The 16,001-nt window shown below is 41.4% G+C and overlaps 1 protein-coding gene across 1 annotated transcript in view; it reads left to right on the top strand.

Moving 5' to 3' along the window:
• The window catches only part of LOC126183782 (solute carrier family 41 member 1-like), a 65,868-nt gene that overhangs the window by 32,124 nt on the left and 17,743 nt on the right, over positions 1 to 16,001 (top strand). The window contains exons 3-4 of the mRNA XM_049926019.1: positions 621 to 927; positions 3,143 to 3,322. Of these exons, the coding sequence (XP_049781976.1) occupies positions 643 to 927; positions 3,143 to 3,322 (465 nt within the window). The 5' untranslated portion in view covers positions 621 to 642. The remainder of the gene's footprint in view (positions 1 to 620; positions 928 to 3,142; positions 3,323 to 16,001) is intronic.

Here is a 16,001-nt window from a genome sequence, read left to right as displayed (position 1 = left end):
ACTAATCCCACCAATTTTCAGTGTCAAAATTTTTGTGAATTAAATTATATACTTTGAGAAAATCAAACAATGGAAACTCCAGATAGGAATATCAACAATGTAGGAAAAGATAGATTGGTTACTTCACACACACGCACATGCACACGCACGCGCGCAGAAAAAGGCAAGCACATCTCGTGCAACACTACCACCGACTCCAGCATCTTGGGCCAGGATGCAATATGACGGGGGATGCAAGCAACAATCTGGAGGGAAAGGGGGTAGTAGTGTACAGGGGGGGGGGGGGGGGGGGAGAGAGATCAATATTTGTGTCTCTCCACACCTGTACACTACTTTTCTTTCCCTTCCCCACCCTCTCCAGACTGCTGCTTGCTTCCCACATGATGTTGCATGTTCGTAAGGGAAGAATGTTTATCATTAGCTCCTTACCAGTAAGATCATGATGTACTGAGTCTTGACAAATCCTCCTCCATTGTGAGATGATTCTTTGATGAATAAATACATAAATAGTAAATAATTTCATTGCATCAGATTTGCTGTAAATTTCTTCTGTAAAAATTATTGGTCTGTTAGTCAGTCAACTGCATGTAATTAATTAATTTTGTGTGCTCCTTTTACAGGGTAATATAGAATTCAGTCATCATGACCCGCAGATCTGCCGGTAGCCGAGGCCGGTCCTCACAGGTTAGCCGGCGTCGGCGAGGAGCGCGAAAAATGACGGGCGCCGATCTCAATGAAGAAAATCTTCCGGACGTGGAAGAGGAGGCACACCAGTTGCTTGACATCAGTCAGCTGAAGACTCTGTCGCATGCAGAGCATGCAGACACTGATGAAAGTGTTTGGGCCATAGCTGTGCAAGTGTTCATTCCGTTTGTTATATCAGGTCTTGGAATGGTGCTTGCTGGGCTTGTACTTGATGAAGTCCAGGTATTATTCTTCTCATACTTTTGCAGACTGTGATGTGTTGGTGAAACTTACCATAGAATTAATGATGGCAGCATTTCTCTGCAGGAAAAATGGACCATTGATAACAATGGAAATACTGATTTTTATACATATAGTGAAAGACCATGATAGTTTCTTTTAAAGATGGGCATGGTCTTGAATTTTAAATTTATAACAAATTTTGAAAATTTTGTTTTGAAATACCAAAACATTGTATAATTTTACCTCTGTGCAAAATTTTGAAAAGTAAATATGCAGCTTGCTCTTTCATGAAGCTGAATAGTTACTAATCTCGAATATAAAAGTATCTAATATCTTAGAATGCATTATCAGTTGGCATCCTTTCATCACCTTCTGTAAAATTTAAGAAATGATGTAAAAGAGTGTATTTTTAAAGGTTTGCTCTAGTATTGTAGAACTGTAGGAATTATAAATATTTTCATGGGTAAGTTAGCTAAATGTTGAATTTTTTTTCCAAATTGTAAATCTAATGAACATTTCCAAAGAAGGTGTAATGTTACATCTATCCAGGTACTATGCTTTTCATCCCCCTCTCCCCTCCAATCACCTCCTCCCCCTCCTTCTCTGCTCCCTCTTAATGATAAAAATATTATATATATTAAGAACTGTTTTCAGTAACTTAAAAGCCACCTTCTTTGTAATAAAGATCGGCTGTGTCATGATACAGATCATAGCATTTCTTGGGTATAGTTTCAATATTAGGCAAACCAACAAACTTAATACTGCATAATACCAAGGAATTGGCTGAAGCAAATCACGACGAACAGTCCATATTCTGTACTTGAATTTGATAAATTGTAAAAAAATAAATAAATTCTGTGGAGTTGCTGTCAGTTTGCACCAGAAAATTCTTTCTGGTATGCAGAAATCACATTTGGGTTTTCGCTTTTGCAATGAGTTGCCATATTCAATGAAATCTTGTAAACATGCTCTAATCACAGTGTGATTTCTAGGCTGCGACTCTTTACTTAGACAGTACTCTGATGGAAGGAGTAAAAAGGACTAGAGGAACTCCATTATATGGCATGTAGACATTGCTGCTCTAAATACCAGTAGTATGCGAGATGTGTAGTAGAACTCGGGCTGCAACATGTGCCGCTTCTGAAACTGTGTTGTGCTCTAACCTTTTAGAAATCTTAAAGCTCAAAATAATGAAGACCTCGACTTGGTCAAGGCCATCACTAATTTTCAACTCTAAAATGAGATGTATTATTTTACACTGCTTTCTTGAAGAGGGAGAAAAAGAAAATGTCTGCCAGATTCTACAATCAGTGCGGACATTTTAGTTACTCGAGGGCACAAAGCAAGACTATGAAAGGTGGGATAACATTCCAATCTAACTAGTAGTAAAGGAAGCACTAACAAAGTTAGTAAAGTGACTGTATTTTCATGGGCACAAATCACTGAAAACTGTACACTGTAAATGACAAGAAACATTTAATAAACTGAAATACTGAGTAGTCCAAACTCTGTAAAATAATAGGTAATGCATATAAATATTTGCATCCACATACATACTGTGCAAGACACAATGTGATGCGTGTTGGAGGCTAGATTGTACCATTGCTAATCTTTCCCTGTCCTGCTTCACTCGCAACTGGAGCAAGGGAAAAATTACTGTCTGTATGCCTTCGTACGATCCCTGATTTCTATTATCTTGTCTGCGTGGTCCATATGTGAAATGTAACTTGGAGGCAGTATAATCACTCTGCAGTCAGCAGCAAATGCTAGTTCTCTAAATTTTCTCAGTAGTGTTTTGTGAGTGTAATGTTGGCTTTAGACAAAAGGTTGTCATAAGTTGTAGAGGAGAAAGGACGGGAGCAGTTAGAGAAGTTTAGCTTGGAGGGGGGGGGGGAGGGGTGTGTGTGTGTGTGTGTGTGTGTGTGTGTGTGTGTGTGTGTGTGTGAATAGTAACAGAGAAAGGGATGATGAAGGCAGTGATAGAGAAGTGGTGAGTGGATATCAGAATAATTTGCCTTATGGAACTATGTATCGTCTGGTCCAGTGTAGCATCATGTTCGTAGAGCTGAAGTCACTTAACATTTGTTATTGGGATGCAGTCAACCAAGACAAAAATTGTTAATTCCTGCTGCTACTGATTTAAGTGTTCTGTTTGTAATGTATATTTGGGATGTAAATTAATTTGTGAATTATATGTCTCATTCTGTTATTTCAGCATTGGGTTGTGTTTAAAGTTGTCTCTGAAGTATTCATCCTCGTTCCGGCACTTCTAGGATTGAAAGGAAATCTGGAAATGACCCTAGCATCAAGACTTTCTACTCATGCAAACCTAGGGAATATGGACAGCCGCCAGAAACAATGGAGCCTAATTGTTGGAAACATGGCCCTTACACAGGTATTATTAAAATTTTAATTTTAACATATATATCACAAAGCTACACATTGCACTTTGTGGTTTGCATTTAGCAAGATTTTTGTGCCAGGAATAGGTGCATGCATAAACAATTGAAGTAGATGCTGTAAAGTATTTGTTTTCAACAAGCAGCAGTGAAGAACGCATTGAAGTCACACTTCTTTTGTTTCTGGAGAGACATTGTGGCTTAAATCTTGAAATGTCTAACAACTATTTATAATGTAGTTAAAAGTTTTTAATTGTTTAACTGAGACTGGATTTACAGCATGACTTTTTGCAGACCCTTATATTTATTCATATAGTAAAACCAGCATTTAGGGAATGATCATTTTAGGCAAGGATCCACAGGCTAACTGCTCCAAAATAGCCAAACATGCTGTGCATAACATTGACTGGATTTTTTTTTTCCCATAACTTTTAAATATGATGTTCTTGACACAATTTTGGATAAACATTACAATAAAACAATGAATCTGTAACTGAAAGATTTGTAGTTTTTGAAAATTGTTGTGTCCTGTTCAAGGTTTGTGTCAGTAGTGTTGTCACTGCTGATTCCTTCCCTCTTTCAAAAAAAGTGCTCTCTAATCATCACAAACTTAATTGGTCATGGCTAAAAGTATAGTGCTAGTCACATTTACATATATTGATGGTAGAGAAGCCAACATTATTGGTTTATACTTGAAGGTGTCTATGATGTTTGTAACCCTTCAGGATTACAGTATTGTAAGTATTATTGTAACTGAAGCCAGGAATACAGGTCAGAAGGTGGGGAAGAGTGAAAATAACAAGTATAAAAGTAGGTGTACAAAGTTCTGTAATGTAAAGAATGTATTCTCAAATGATTCTTTTGTGTAGATACCAGTACATGAAATCTATAGTAGTTTGTCAATCAGTTATTATGCAAGTGATAGCTATACAAACTACACTGATGCTGAATGGCAAGATTAAACTGACCACAGAGTGAAACATGGGGCTGCTGTTCATCAGCAAGGTCTGAAAATTACAGTAGATTCACTCACGATAAACAGAATTATAGAGTTTGTTTCAAGCAGAAATCCTACATTGATATCCTGTAAATGACACCAATTTGGAAGCTAATGTGAGTTTTGAAGAGTTGGAAGTTATGCGAACAGTACATATACAGGAGAGAAATGTGGTTAACAGAAAATATTTGGTTGTAGCAATGCTATAAAAAAATAGAATGGGAAGAAAAGATGGCTATAATGAACAGATTGCTTTTTTCCACCAAAATTTCAGAATTGCCAATGTTTAGAGTGTTTAGAGAGGGTAATCACCTCAGCATCTCACTAGGTAAAGACTGACAGATTAACTGTAAGCATTGGGAATTTGTGAAAGGAAAGTAAGATTTTTATAGTGTTTCACTTTCCAAGTACAAAGAAAAGTTCGTTATGCAGACTACGTATTGGGCACATTTTTAGGGTTGGGACCTATAGGTTCAGTACCTGTGTTAGCAATGGTCGATTGATATTGAAAGTAGGGATAATGGAATGAAATAGAATTCTGCACTTTTTGTGTATGTGTGCAACATTTCTATATGTTAATGAGTTTGAAAATTGTGCTTGTAATATCAGAACCATTTTAAAAACCGGGAAGGGGGGGGGGGGGATGTGGCTCAATGCAGCTGTAGCTATATTAAATATAAATGTCACCTATATATGGTGCCAAATAGTAAGCCTTATAGGAAGATCAGACAATATTGGCCTTTGGTGTTTTGGAGGTAACTTACCACTATAGCAATATTATTTATTCCGTTTTACCCACAGTTCAGTCTACTGTCGCGTGCCTCGAGTGTAAAGAAGTAGCAGAATTAATGCCTCCTATAATACCCCATTGCAACTTCTATTTAGATTAGATTAATTTTAATTAGGTAGGAAATTATACATAGAAATTTATTAGTAGAGGCCGATTCTTGCAATATTTGCAAGTTGTTCATAACCAAAATTTTGATGGCAGCTGTGGTGGTGGTGGTTATTGTCGTTGCTTTAGTGATAGTGTGTGAATGACTATTCATAGCATATATTTGAAGTATCTTCTTCTCACATCTCATACATTTTGTGAATTTAGACTTTCCTGGCATATATTACTGATGAAAAAGCTCTCTGGTTTCCAGCTGGATGGCAGTGTTGAGACACTGTGGTGGTGATTATTCTCATCATCTTTTTGGTGAAGTGTCAACATTTTACCCATGTCTCTATATTTATATGCAAGGAACAGCTGTGGACACCAAGGTCTTGAGCAGTTGTCTGGCAGGGAACAGTATCTGGGTACAGTGGGGTTGGGAAAGGTGTGCTGGGTTTGGGCTAGAAGCTGTGCTCAAATCTCTGCATGAGCACTCTTTATCAACCTAGTGTGCTGTCCACTGATAGGTCCACTCTCGGCTTATAGTCACTAACATGGAATTCCACGCCGATCTTATTTGATAACTTTCCTTCTATTGGCAAGATTAATGTAGAGTCTTATTTCCACACGTTCCTTTATTATGCTTTCTCATTAGCCATTGACTCAGTGTAGCAAATTTATTTTCTCTAAATCAAGTGTATGTCAAACAGTATGAAATGTTATTCCATCCCAGATTTTACGTTGTTCAAATCTGTCTTTCATTTAGGCTGTACTTTGGCGCTGCTGATCTTTCCTCACAGTGTTATACAGATGCAGTGTTGCATTTGCCCAATGTACTGGTTGCCACATTCACACGAAGTGCTATATATCCCTGATACGTAAAGTTTCAAGTGAGTCCTTTACAGAGCCAAGAAAATCATTTGTCCTCTGCTGTGGTTGGAAGTTGATTCTGATGTTATATTTTCCAAGCAACATGACAGTCTTGGCCAAGTGTGTCACTATATAGGGAAGAAAAGTAAATTTCGTATCTCCTTACTCTTCTTCCTAGATTGCTTCATCTTTTATTTGCTTCAACACACTTCTAAGCTGGCCTTCACTCTGTTTATTTTGAAAAATCACGTTCTCAAGACATTTTAGCTTTGTTTTCCATGGCTTGTGCCCATTGACCAGGATTGTTAGCACTTAAAATGAGAGCCAGATAATGGGAGTTTGATACACGTAGGCATAGGTCTGCATGGATCTTCTTCTCATAACCTTCATGGCCTAGTGTACCTTCATCTTTCAGAACTCTTCTGGTTCTATTGTGAAGGTAGCGTTCGGATGGATGCTGTTGAAGTGATCCAAAAACTTGTCTAGCACCTCTATACCATGGTCTGACACCATACTGGTGATTGTTGTAACAGCAGTAGTGCGTAGGTTTTAGCCAGGCAGTTTGAAGTGCTACCTCCTCAAAGTGTTTCATTTAAAAAAATGATATTCCTAGGGAAAGGAGAGATTGTGTAACTTCTCCATCTCTTGTTTCATAAAACTCCCATTGTGCTTGAAGTAGGTGGCGGGTATTGCATGTTCAGACAGTTTTATTCTTTGCTTCTTCAAGATTCTTTGGCACGCCTGGTGCATTACTTCAAACTGCAGTTCTGTGAAAAGTGGTGTTATCCTTCTCTAATTGCATGTGGTGTATATAGCAAAGATTGTGAAGCTGCATAGAAAACATAGCATCAAAACCATTTTCCAACCTCCATCTAAGATGAAAGATGGTCTTCGTCTGCAAAAGACCCACGGATACTTAAAATAACAGGGATTCGTAGCGTCCCATGTGGATGTGGCCGCCAGTGTGTAGGACAAATGCAGTGTTCTGTCTCTAACCCCAAGAGAGCCATCTGAACTAGAGCCTTCTGCTGTGAGGTGATTTTGACCAGTAGATATCCCTGTTGCCAGACTTATCTGTTTGCCCGTTTTCTGCCTTGACTTTTTCTGTATCTAATTATCCTGAGATGTGGGAGTAACAGACTACTCCTTCTGTTCTCTTGAGCCCTATCTTGAAGGTGACGGGAGTCTTTTTACCCCATTTTGATGAAAGATGGTCTTTCTTGGAGGTATTAGGTCAAGAAATTTTCATTCCCTCCATTTATGTTACGGAAGTCATTCTTTGCCTTCCTTTTCTTTTTTTCTCTGAGAAGTTTCTTCCTCAGAGCCCCAGACAAGAATTTGATCCTGATGTAGTCCAATTTCAGTCAAGTTTTTCATTTTTTGGACTGTATAATGCAATCCAGTTGCTGAAATGGCTTTCATTAGTTCCAAGCCTGATGTTTGTATATTTGAAGTGTCATAAAAGTCCATCAATTTTTGAGCTGTTTCTATTGTTCTTCATTCTGATCCCAGGAGAATTGGGGATATATCAGATGGCATCCCACACCTGTGTAAGGTTAATTGCTCAAGGAGATTTCCCAGTATCCATGATGCTGTCTTCATGTCACATCTTTCCATGTGCCATGCACTTGTCAGCACATACTGTGACGCCTTGTGTTGGGTACCTGGGGCTTGTGGAAGGGCTATGGAAATGGATGTGGGAATAGATGGGGCACTGCAGGCTGTGCTGTGTCAGGTTTGTTTGCTGAGTGAGACCTGTCCAGCTAGGGAATTCTTGCCAGTAGCTACAATACTTCTGATATAGCCCTCAGCTTCATGCAAACCTCTCCACCTGCATGGCCAGTGCTATGATAGGGGGAGTCCCCTGTAGAGATAATTACTCTTTCCATTTGTGCGATTATGCGCAGTTATCAGACTGTTATCAATGTTTCCAATTCCTTATACTGTTCTTCACACCACACACACACACACACACACACACACACACACACACACACACACACACTGTATTGTTTGTTGGAATCATTTGTGTCAATCCAAATGAAGTGGTCCAATAAAAATGGAAGTTGGTTGCTTTACCATTTTTAAATATTTTAATTTTTTATATGTGATTACCCTATAATTGAGAAGTTTGAAACAGTTCTTAAAAAAATTTTACCTTTCACCTTTACTAAATGGCTGCCATTTTCGTTTGTAAGCGTGCAACGATGTTTCATTTTAGAGATGGTAGCAAAAATACGAATATCTCTGCACTGAGTTAAGTTACAACATTGCAATTGACACGATTTTTTTTAGAAAAGTGTTCTCTACAACATTGTCAATTACACAAAATACCGTAAATTCAAAAATAACCAGCCAAAATGACCTCCAAAGTTTGATATCCAAATTCTCAAAAATCCACTTTTTAGGCCCAAAAATAACAAACGAGGAGTGATTTCTGAGAGAGAGTTTTTTGCTATAGTTTGATATCATACACTACAAGCCTCATATAGAGCAAGAACACTTACAAATTTTTTCCTTAATTTTTTATGAATTTTTGAAATTCGAAAATTTTCATTTTTTGTAAAGTTTGGGGTTAGTTATCTCAGGTGGGACTGAATATAAAAATATGGTTTTTGCAGAGTTTGTACACCTGTATGATAGCAACATACTGTAAAAATTTCAACATTGATATCTGACAATATGAATTTTTGGAAGTGAGTAGTCACATTACTCAAAAACTGATCTTACATCTGTTGCCTATTCATGTGTGATATTGGTGGGATATAATCAAATATTATTGAAGTATGGATTATATACAAAAAGTGGACACATCACTGAAATTAACATTTATATTATTTTGACATACTTAAAATAAATATTTTCAATTAACATCCTTCGAGATGTGACTGTTCCTAAACCTGGTGGTGAATGTTAAGAACACTTATTTCTTCAGACAACTTCTGTGATATAGAATAAGACCTCCCAGTTGTTGTGGTAAGTTCAAGCACTGAAAGTTTCCGTAAAACATTTTTCATTGGTATCCAAACTTCGTCACTAGTAGATTTCTCGAATGATGTTCTTGGGCCAGCAGGGTGGTAAAAATGCACAAAAATGTCATTGTTTTCCAAACTTATTCGTTCAACCTCTGCAAGCCACCACTTTCCATCATACACACATGCCACTATGTCATTCAACGTTAAAGACAGAGATGTAATTTTACTGACACAATGATCCTCATAAATTTCAGTTTCTGATGTTACATAGCATCGAACTAAGTTTTCTGCAGTGCCAAGGAATTTGTGGAAATGTCTTGTTCCTTTTAATGCTATACAGTTTTCAAATCTGGTTTGAAGTGTTGTTTTCATATGCAGAGCCAGTTCTTCTTTCTTGATCAGAAAATAGGTAATGCCTTTAATATTATCCTTGCAAAAGACATACATGTTCTGTACTGTGAGAATTTGGTCTGTGGTTGGCCTTTGATGGCTGGCTTTACTTAAATCATGTTTTGTTGTACCACCTACTCAATCACGTGCATTTTTACCATGGCAAAATGCAAAGAAGTGCCATTCAGCCTCCAACCCAAAGACTACTTTGTGGTTGCACAGATTTGAAAAATTCTTTTTGTTCTTATACTGACAACCACCTCTATCTGAAAAGCATATCAGCTTCTCAACCTTGGGAAAATTGTCTATTATGTAATTTATTACATACATCTGAAAAAAGTGCAGCCAAAGTGTTGTGCTCCAAGTAGTCACTTAGAATGCAAATTGAAGGACGGCAAACTTCATGTTCTTCATTTTTAAAGTAGAGAATAAATGGATGCACTATTGCCTGGTCATTGACCCAGTGGTACCCTTGTATTGCATCCTGAATCACAAATGTAAAATTTTCTGCAAAATCATTTTAGAATCATAGTGGTGACTCTTGAGTTTTTATAAGTTATCAATTAAAGATTCCAAGTAATCTTCGTGAGATTTAACCAATGTTATCATTTCTGCCCAGTCAATTATGACCCACTGTTTGAAGGTAATACTGTCTGGCATTTCCTCATCATATCCGTGAAACAATTCAATAATGGTTTCCTTACCAGGGCTTTTATTACACAAACTCATCATGCAGTCATAACTGCTAATGTCACAGACCATTAAATCTTGTAACTCTTTGTAGTTAAGATCACTGAGGTTTGCACCCATAATCACCAGTTTGACATTTTGATGATATAAACAAACACACATGGAGTGTGTCGCTGAGGATCTAGCCAAAATACACCACTTACGGCAGAGGTCACAAAATATTGACCTTCCAATTTGTCATTCAGGATGACAATTTTTGAAAGCTACATAAAGTTTATTTAAATTTGACAGCACTAGTTGTTTATGCTTCGTTATTTTAACTCCATTTATAACAACTCTTTTGCTATCTTTGCAACCTGGGCATATTCTACTGTTTTCATCATCTTTAAAAAACTACTGTATCTTTTTAATTGTTTCTTCACTAATACCTACTCCTTTCTTCTTTCCTAAAACTGGAAGAATGCCTTGCTCTTTCACTAATTTTTGGGTTAGTTTAACCAAACTATGAGAAATGTTGAATTCATTAACTATTTTTTTCTCTTGACCATGAGTCAGGGAGCAAACTTAAAATTTTTAAGTTTTCCTCTTTAGATGTCACTGAACATTTAATTTTTAATTTCTCTATTAAGCTCAAATATTCAGCGTCGGATGATGCTGGTGATAGGTATTCTTCTTCTTTAGAAATAATGTTGGTATCTGTATTATTAAAGCATGATTCCAAGTCTTTTCGAACTTTGTCTGAAATTTGTTGTACCTTATTTTCAATAGCTGCTTTTCTTTCTCTGCTACTTAATTTTATTATTTTCGAAGCAGGAGATACGTCTAACTTAGAACAAGCAAAATCCAATATGCTCACAGCTTCCTCATTAGGAATATAAATGTCATTAACAAGGTTACGTGATTCTGGTTCTGGATCCACAACAAATATTTTTGAGTAGCAATTTGGGCACAGGGAATTTCCAGGAATCACATTACGTTTCACTTGGGAACCTGTTTCACTCTCACATAAAAAGGACAAATGTTCAAGTTTTATTTCCCTCAAACCTTTAATAATAGGCTTTTTTATGAACTTTAAGGGATCACAGCACTTTCTTCCAAAAATGTGGTTGTACTTCAGAATATATTTCTTCTCATGATACTCACACACTGATGCCCCCCCAGGGGGTCCACAACTCTTTTGTGGATACGTGCGTAGCGAGCACGGGACCCCGAGCTAATGTGGCCTTCCTTCCTTTCTGGGCTGCATACCTTCCCTTTCCGCATCCTTCCCCATCCCCCATCTTCGCCCCTCCTCCCCTCACCTCTGGCTCTTTCCTTCCCTTTCTCCCCATCTGGGAGTATGGTTTGTGCCTACATCCGGAGACGGACGCTCGAAAATGTAACGCATTCTTCGCCTTCTTTGCTTGTATGTCTTCTTCCTTCCTTTGTCCTTCTCTTTTCCTTACCTCTTCTCTTTACCCTTTTCTCCGCTGTGGCGTTTGAGACCTCTCTTCTTTCCTTTCCTTTCTCTTTCTTCCTCCCTGTGCGTGTCTGAAGTCCGACCCACGCATTTTTGTGTGTAGCCGGTGACGGGGTAACGCGTAATTCCCCGCCCCGGGTAGACAGGTAGGACACGTACGTACCCCCTGGTAACGGCCAGGCCGAGGGAGGGGTGATTACCCGAGCTGATACCTTCCGAAAGTGCCGATTGGTCCCTCCGTCCGTTTGTCGGGAGGTGTGACCTGAGGTGTGAACAATCACCTAAGGCGGGAGTGCCCTCAGAGAGGGCCCCCACAAGGGAGGAGCGCGCCATCGGAGACACCGGTAATCATGGGGGATTCTTCCGCAATGGTTCCCTCACCTTCCACTATGTCTGCTCACAAGCGTAAGTATACCGAGTCTCAGCCACAGACGGTTCTTCCATCGTTGCCACAGTTCCTTGTTGTTTCTCGGTCTGACGAAGGTCACGACTTCTCCACGGTCAACCCTTTCATTATTCAGAAAGGTGTCGACGCAATTGCAGGTCCTGTAAAGTCTTGTTCCAGATTACGAAATGGCACCTTGTTGTTAGAAACAGTCAGTGCCCTCCAGGCACAAAAATTGCTGCGTACTTCACTGCTCCACACCTTCCCTGTCCGAGTTGAAGCGCACCGTACTTTACATTCCTCGCGTGGAGTAGTTTATACACGCTCCCTCGATGGATTGTCTGACGAAGAAATTCAGCACTACCTGTCTGACCAGGGCGTAACGGCTGTTCATAGAGTTATGAAAAGGGTTGACACGAACATCATTCCAACCCGCACTGTCTTCGTGACATTTGACTAAGTTCAACTTCCATCGAAAATCAAAGCAGGCTACGAGATAATTTCCGTTCGCCCTTATGTCCCAAACCCTACGCGTTGCTATCGGTGTCAGCGGTTCAATCACACCAGCCAGTCCTGTTCCAATCCGGCCAAATGTGTTACGTGTGTCAAGGATGCCCATGAGGGTGCTTGTCCACCTCCATCCCCTCGCTGCATCAACTGTATGGGTGACCACGCTGCTTCCTCTCGAGATTGCCCCGTTTTTAAGGACGAAAAGCTCATCCAGGAAATCAGAGTGAAGGAAAAGGTGTCGACCTTTGCTGCTCGAAAATTATTCGCCAGTCGACAGCCCACCGTGCCTCCGACAGGAAAATACAGCACTGTCCTTGCTTCTCCTCGGCCAACAAAGGAGGCGCCCACGCAGACTTGTGACCTCACCTTTAGTGCCACGGTCGTCAGATCGGCCAGCGCAAAGATCGCCCGTTCAACCTCACCACTTTCGCCTGCCCACTCTATGGCTCACCCTTCGCCGGGTTCTGCTAAATCTCGAGCCCAAAAGTCAGACACCAAGACTTCGAAAAAAGAGCATACTCGTGAAGATTTTTCACGTACCCCAACTTCACAACCATCGGTTTCTCCTTCATCTAAACATCATAATTCCAAGAAGGCTACAAAGAAACCCAGTTCATCTCCTTCTCCACCAAGGCATGTCCCATCTACAGCACCACCTGGCGGAAATCGCCCTCGGCCGTCCTCTGTGTCGCCGAGGCGCACTGCTGGCGGCCGATCAACCGGCCGATTGCTGGTGGCAGGAGCTGCTCCTGAACAACCTATGGATCAGGATATTCTGCCTTCGGCTGAATGCCATTCCATGCTGTCGGTCGCAAGCTCTGAGCAGTCGTTGAGTTGACAGCAACCTTGGTCACATTCCTCCATTTTCTGTTCACCCTATGTCCATTATCCACTGGAATATCCGCGGCATTCGAGCCAATCGGGATGAATTGTCGATCCTCTTACGATCCTACTCGCCGGTCATCTTCTGTCTTCAGGAAACAAAGCTGCGTCCCCATGACCGCTTTGTTCTCCCCCATTTTCAGTCAGTCTGATATGATCACCCATCTGTTGAAGGCACTCCAGCCCATGGAGGACTCATGATTCTTCTCCATGATACTCTCCATTATCACCCAATTCACTTAAACACTTCCTTCCAAGCTGTCGCCGTCCGTCTTTCCCTTTCTGGATACACTTTCTCTCTTTGTACTGTATACATTCCATCGTCCACACCAATGGCACGAGCTGATCTCCTTCATCTTCTTGGTCAGCTTCCACCCCCCTATTTGCTGGTTGGGGACTTCAATGCCCACCACCCGCTTTGGGGATCTCCACATCCTTGTCCACGTGGCTCACTATTGCTAGACGTCTTCCACCAAGTGGATCTAGTTTGCCTCAACACTGGGGTTCCTACATTTTTGTCTGCCTCCACGACAAATTTATCTCATTTGGACCTTGCGGTCGGTACTGTTCCGCTAGCTCGGCGCTTCGAATGGTTCGCCCTTGATGATACACACTCGAGTGACCACTTTCCATGTGTCCTTAGACTGCAGCCTCAACTGCCATATATGCGCCCAAGACGCTGGAAGTTTGCCCAGGCCGACTGGACACTTTTTTCGTGTCTAGCGACGTTCGATGACCGTCACTCTTCCAGCGTCGACGATGAGGTCACACACATTACCGACGTTATTCTTACAGCTGTGGAACGTTCAATACCACGCACTTCCGAATTGCCCCGGTGCCCCCCAATTCCTTGGTGGAACGAGGCATGCCGTGACGCAATACGTGAGCGGCGACGTGCTCTCCGCATTTTCCGCCACCATCCTACTTTGGCCAACTGTATCCGCTATAAGCAGTTCCAAGCGCGATGCCGTCGCGTCATCCGCGATAGCAAGAAGGCAAGCTGGAAATTCTTTATTAGCTTATTTAACACCTTCACTCCCTCCTCGGAAGTTTGGAGTCGGCTTCGACGGTTGTCAGGCGCGACTAGTTTCTCCCTGGTCTCTGGGCTCACTGTCGCGCGTGATACATTAGTGGACCCCATCGCAATTTCTAACTCATTGGGTCAGCACTTTGCTGAGATTTCGAGCTCTTCAAATTACCCGCCAGCATTTCTCCCGAAGAAACGTGCAGCGGAAGTGCGACCTCTTGCTTTCTCCTCTCAAAATCGCGAAAGCTACAATACTGTTTTCTCCATGCAGGAACTCAAACATGCACTCTCTTCTTCTCGCTCCTCCGCCCCAGGACCGGATGGTATCCACATCCAAATGTTGCTGCAATTATCAACCCATAGTCTGCGTTACCTCCTTCGCCTTCATAATCGAATTTGGACCGACAGTACTTTTCCCAGATGATGGTGGGAAGCTATCGTCGTCCCCGTTCTGAAACCTGGAAAGGACAAACATCTCCCCTCTAGCTATTGCCCCATTTCTCTCACGAGTACTGTCTGTAAGGTTTTGGAGCGTATGGTGAATTTCCGTTTAGCTTGGTGGCTGGAATCCCGCAGTCTTTTAACACCTGCCCAATGCGGATTCCGAAAGCATCGTTCTGCAGTTGACCATCTTGTTGCTCTCTCCACTTATGTCATGAATAATTTTCTCCGGAAACGCCAAACAGTAGCAATATTTTTTGATCTGGAGAGAGCATACGATACCTGTTGGAGGACAGGTATCCTCCGCATGCTGTTCTCTTGGGGCTTTTGAGGTCGGCTGCCCCTTTTTCTTCGCGAGTTTATGGCAGAGCGCACATTTAGGGTGGGGGTGAACACTACTCTCTCCCGTACTTTCTCCCAAGAAAACGGGGTACCCCAGGGCTCCGTGCTGAGTGTTGTACTGTTTGCCATTGTCATCAATCCAATTATGGATTGTCTCCTTCCTGATGTCTCGGGCTCCCTCTTTGTGGACGATTTTGCGATCTACTACAGCTCTCGACGGACCAGCCTTCTTGAACGACGTCTTCAAGGATGTCTCGATCGCCTCCACTCTTGGAGCATCGAAACCGGCTTCCGTTTTTCTCCCAGTAAGACCGTTTGTGTTAATTTTTGGCGACATAAAGAGTTTCTTCCGCCCTCCTTACATCTAGGTCCCGTCAACCTTCCGTTTTCAGATGTCGCTAAATTCTTGGGTCTTATGTTTGACAGAAAACTGTGCTGGTCCTCCCAAGTTTCCTATCTTTCGGCTCGCTGTCTGCGAACCCTCAACACCCTCCGTGTCCTGAATGGTACCTCCTGGGGAGTGGACCGAGTGGTCCTTCTCCGCCTCTATCGCGCCTTAGTGCGCTCGAAATTGGACTACGGAAGCATAGTCTACTCCTCTGCTCGGCCGTCTATTCTTCGGCGTCTCGACTCTATCCACCACCGTGGATTACGTTTAGTGTCTGGAGGTTTTTACACCAGCCCTGTGGAAAGCCTATATGCTGAGACTGCTGAACCTCCGCTGTCCAATCGGCGAGCTGTCCTTCTGAGCCGTTACGCTAGCCATCTGTCTTCCATGCCTGCTAATCCAGCCCATGACATTTTTTTCGACGCCTCCTTTGATGTAGGGT

This window comes from Schistocerca cancellata, chromosome 4 (genome assembly GCF_023864275.1).
Source record: "Schistocerca cancellata isolate TAMUIC-IGC-003103 chromosome 4, iqSchCanc2.1, whole genome shotgun sequence".
Classification (NCBI taxonomy): Eukaryota; Metazoa; Arthropoda; class Insecta; order Orthoptera; family Acrididae; genus Schistocerca; species Schistocerca cancellata.
This window is presented reverse-complemented; position numbering and strand designations above follow the sequence as displayed.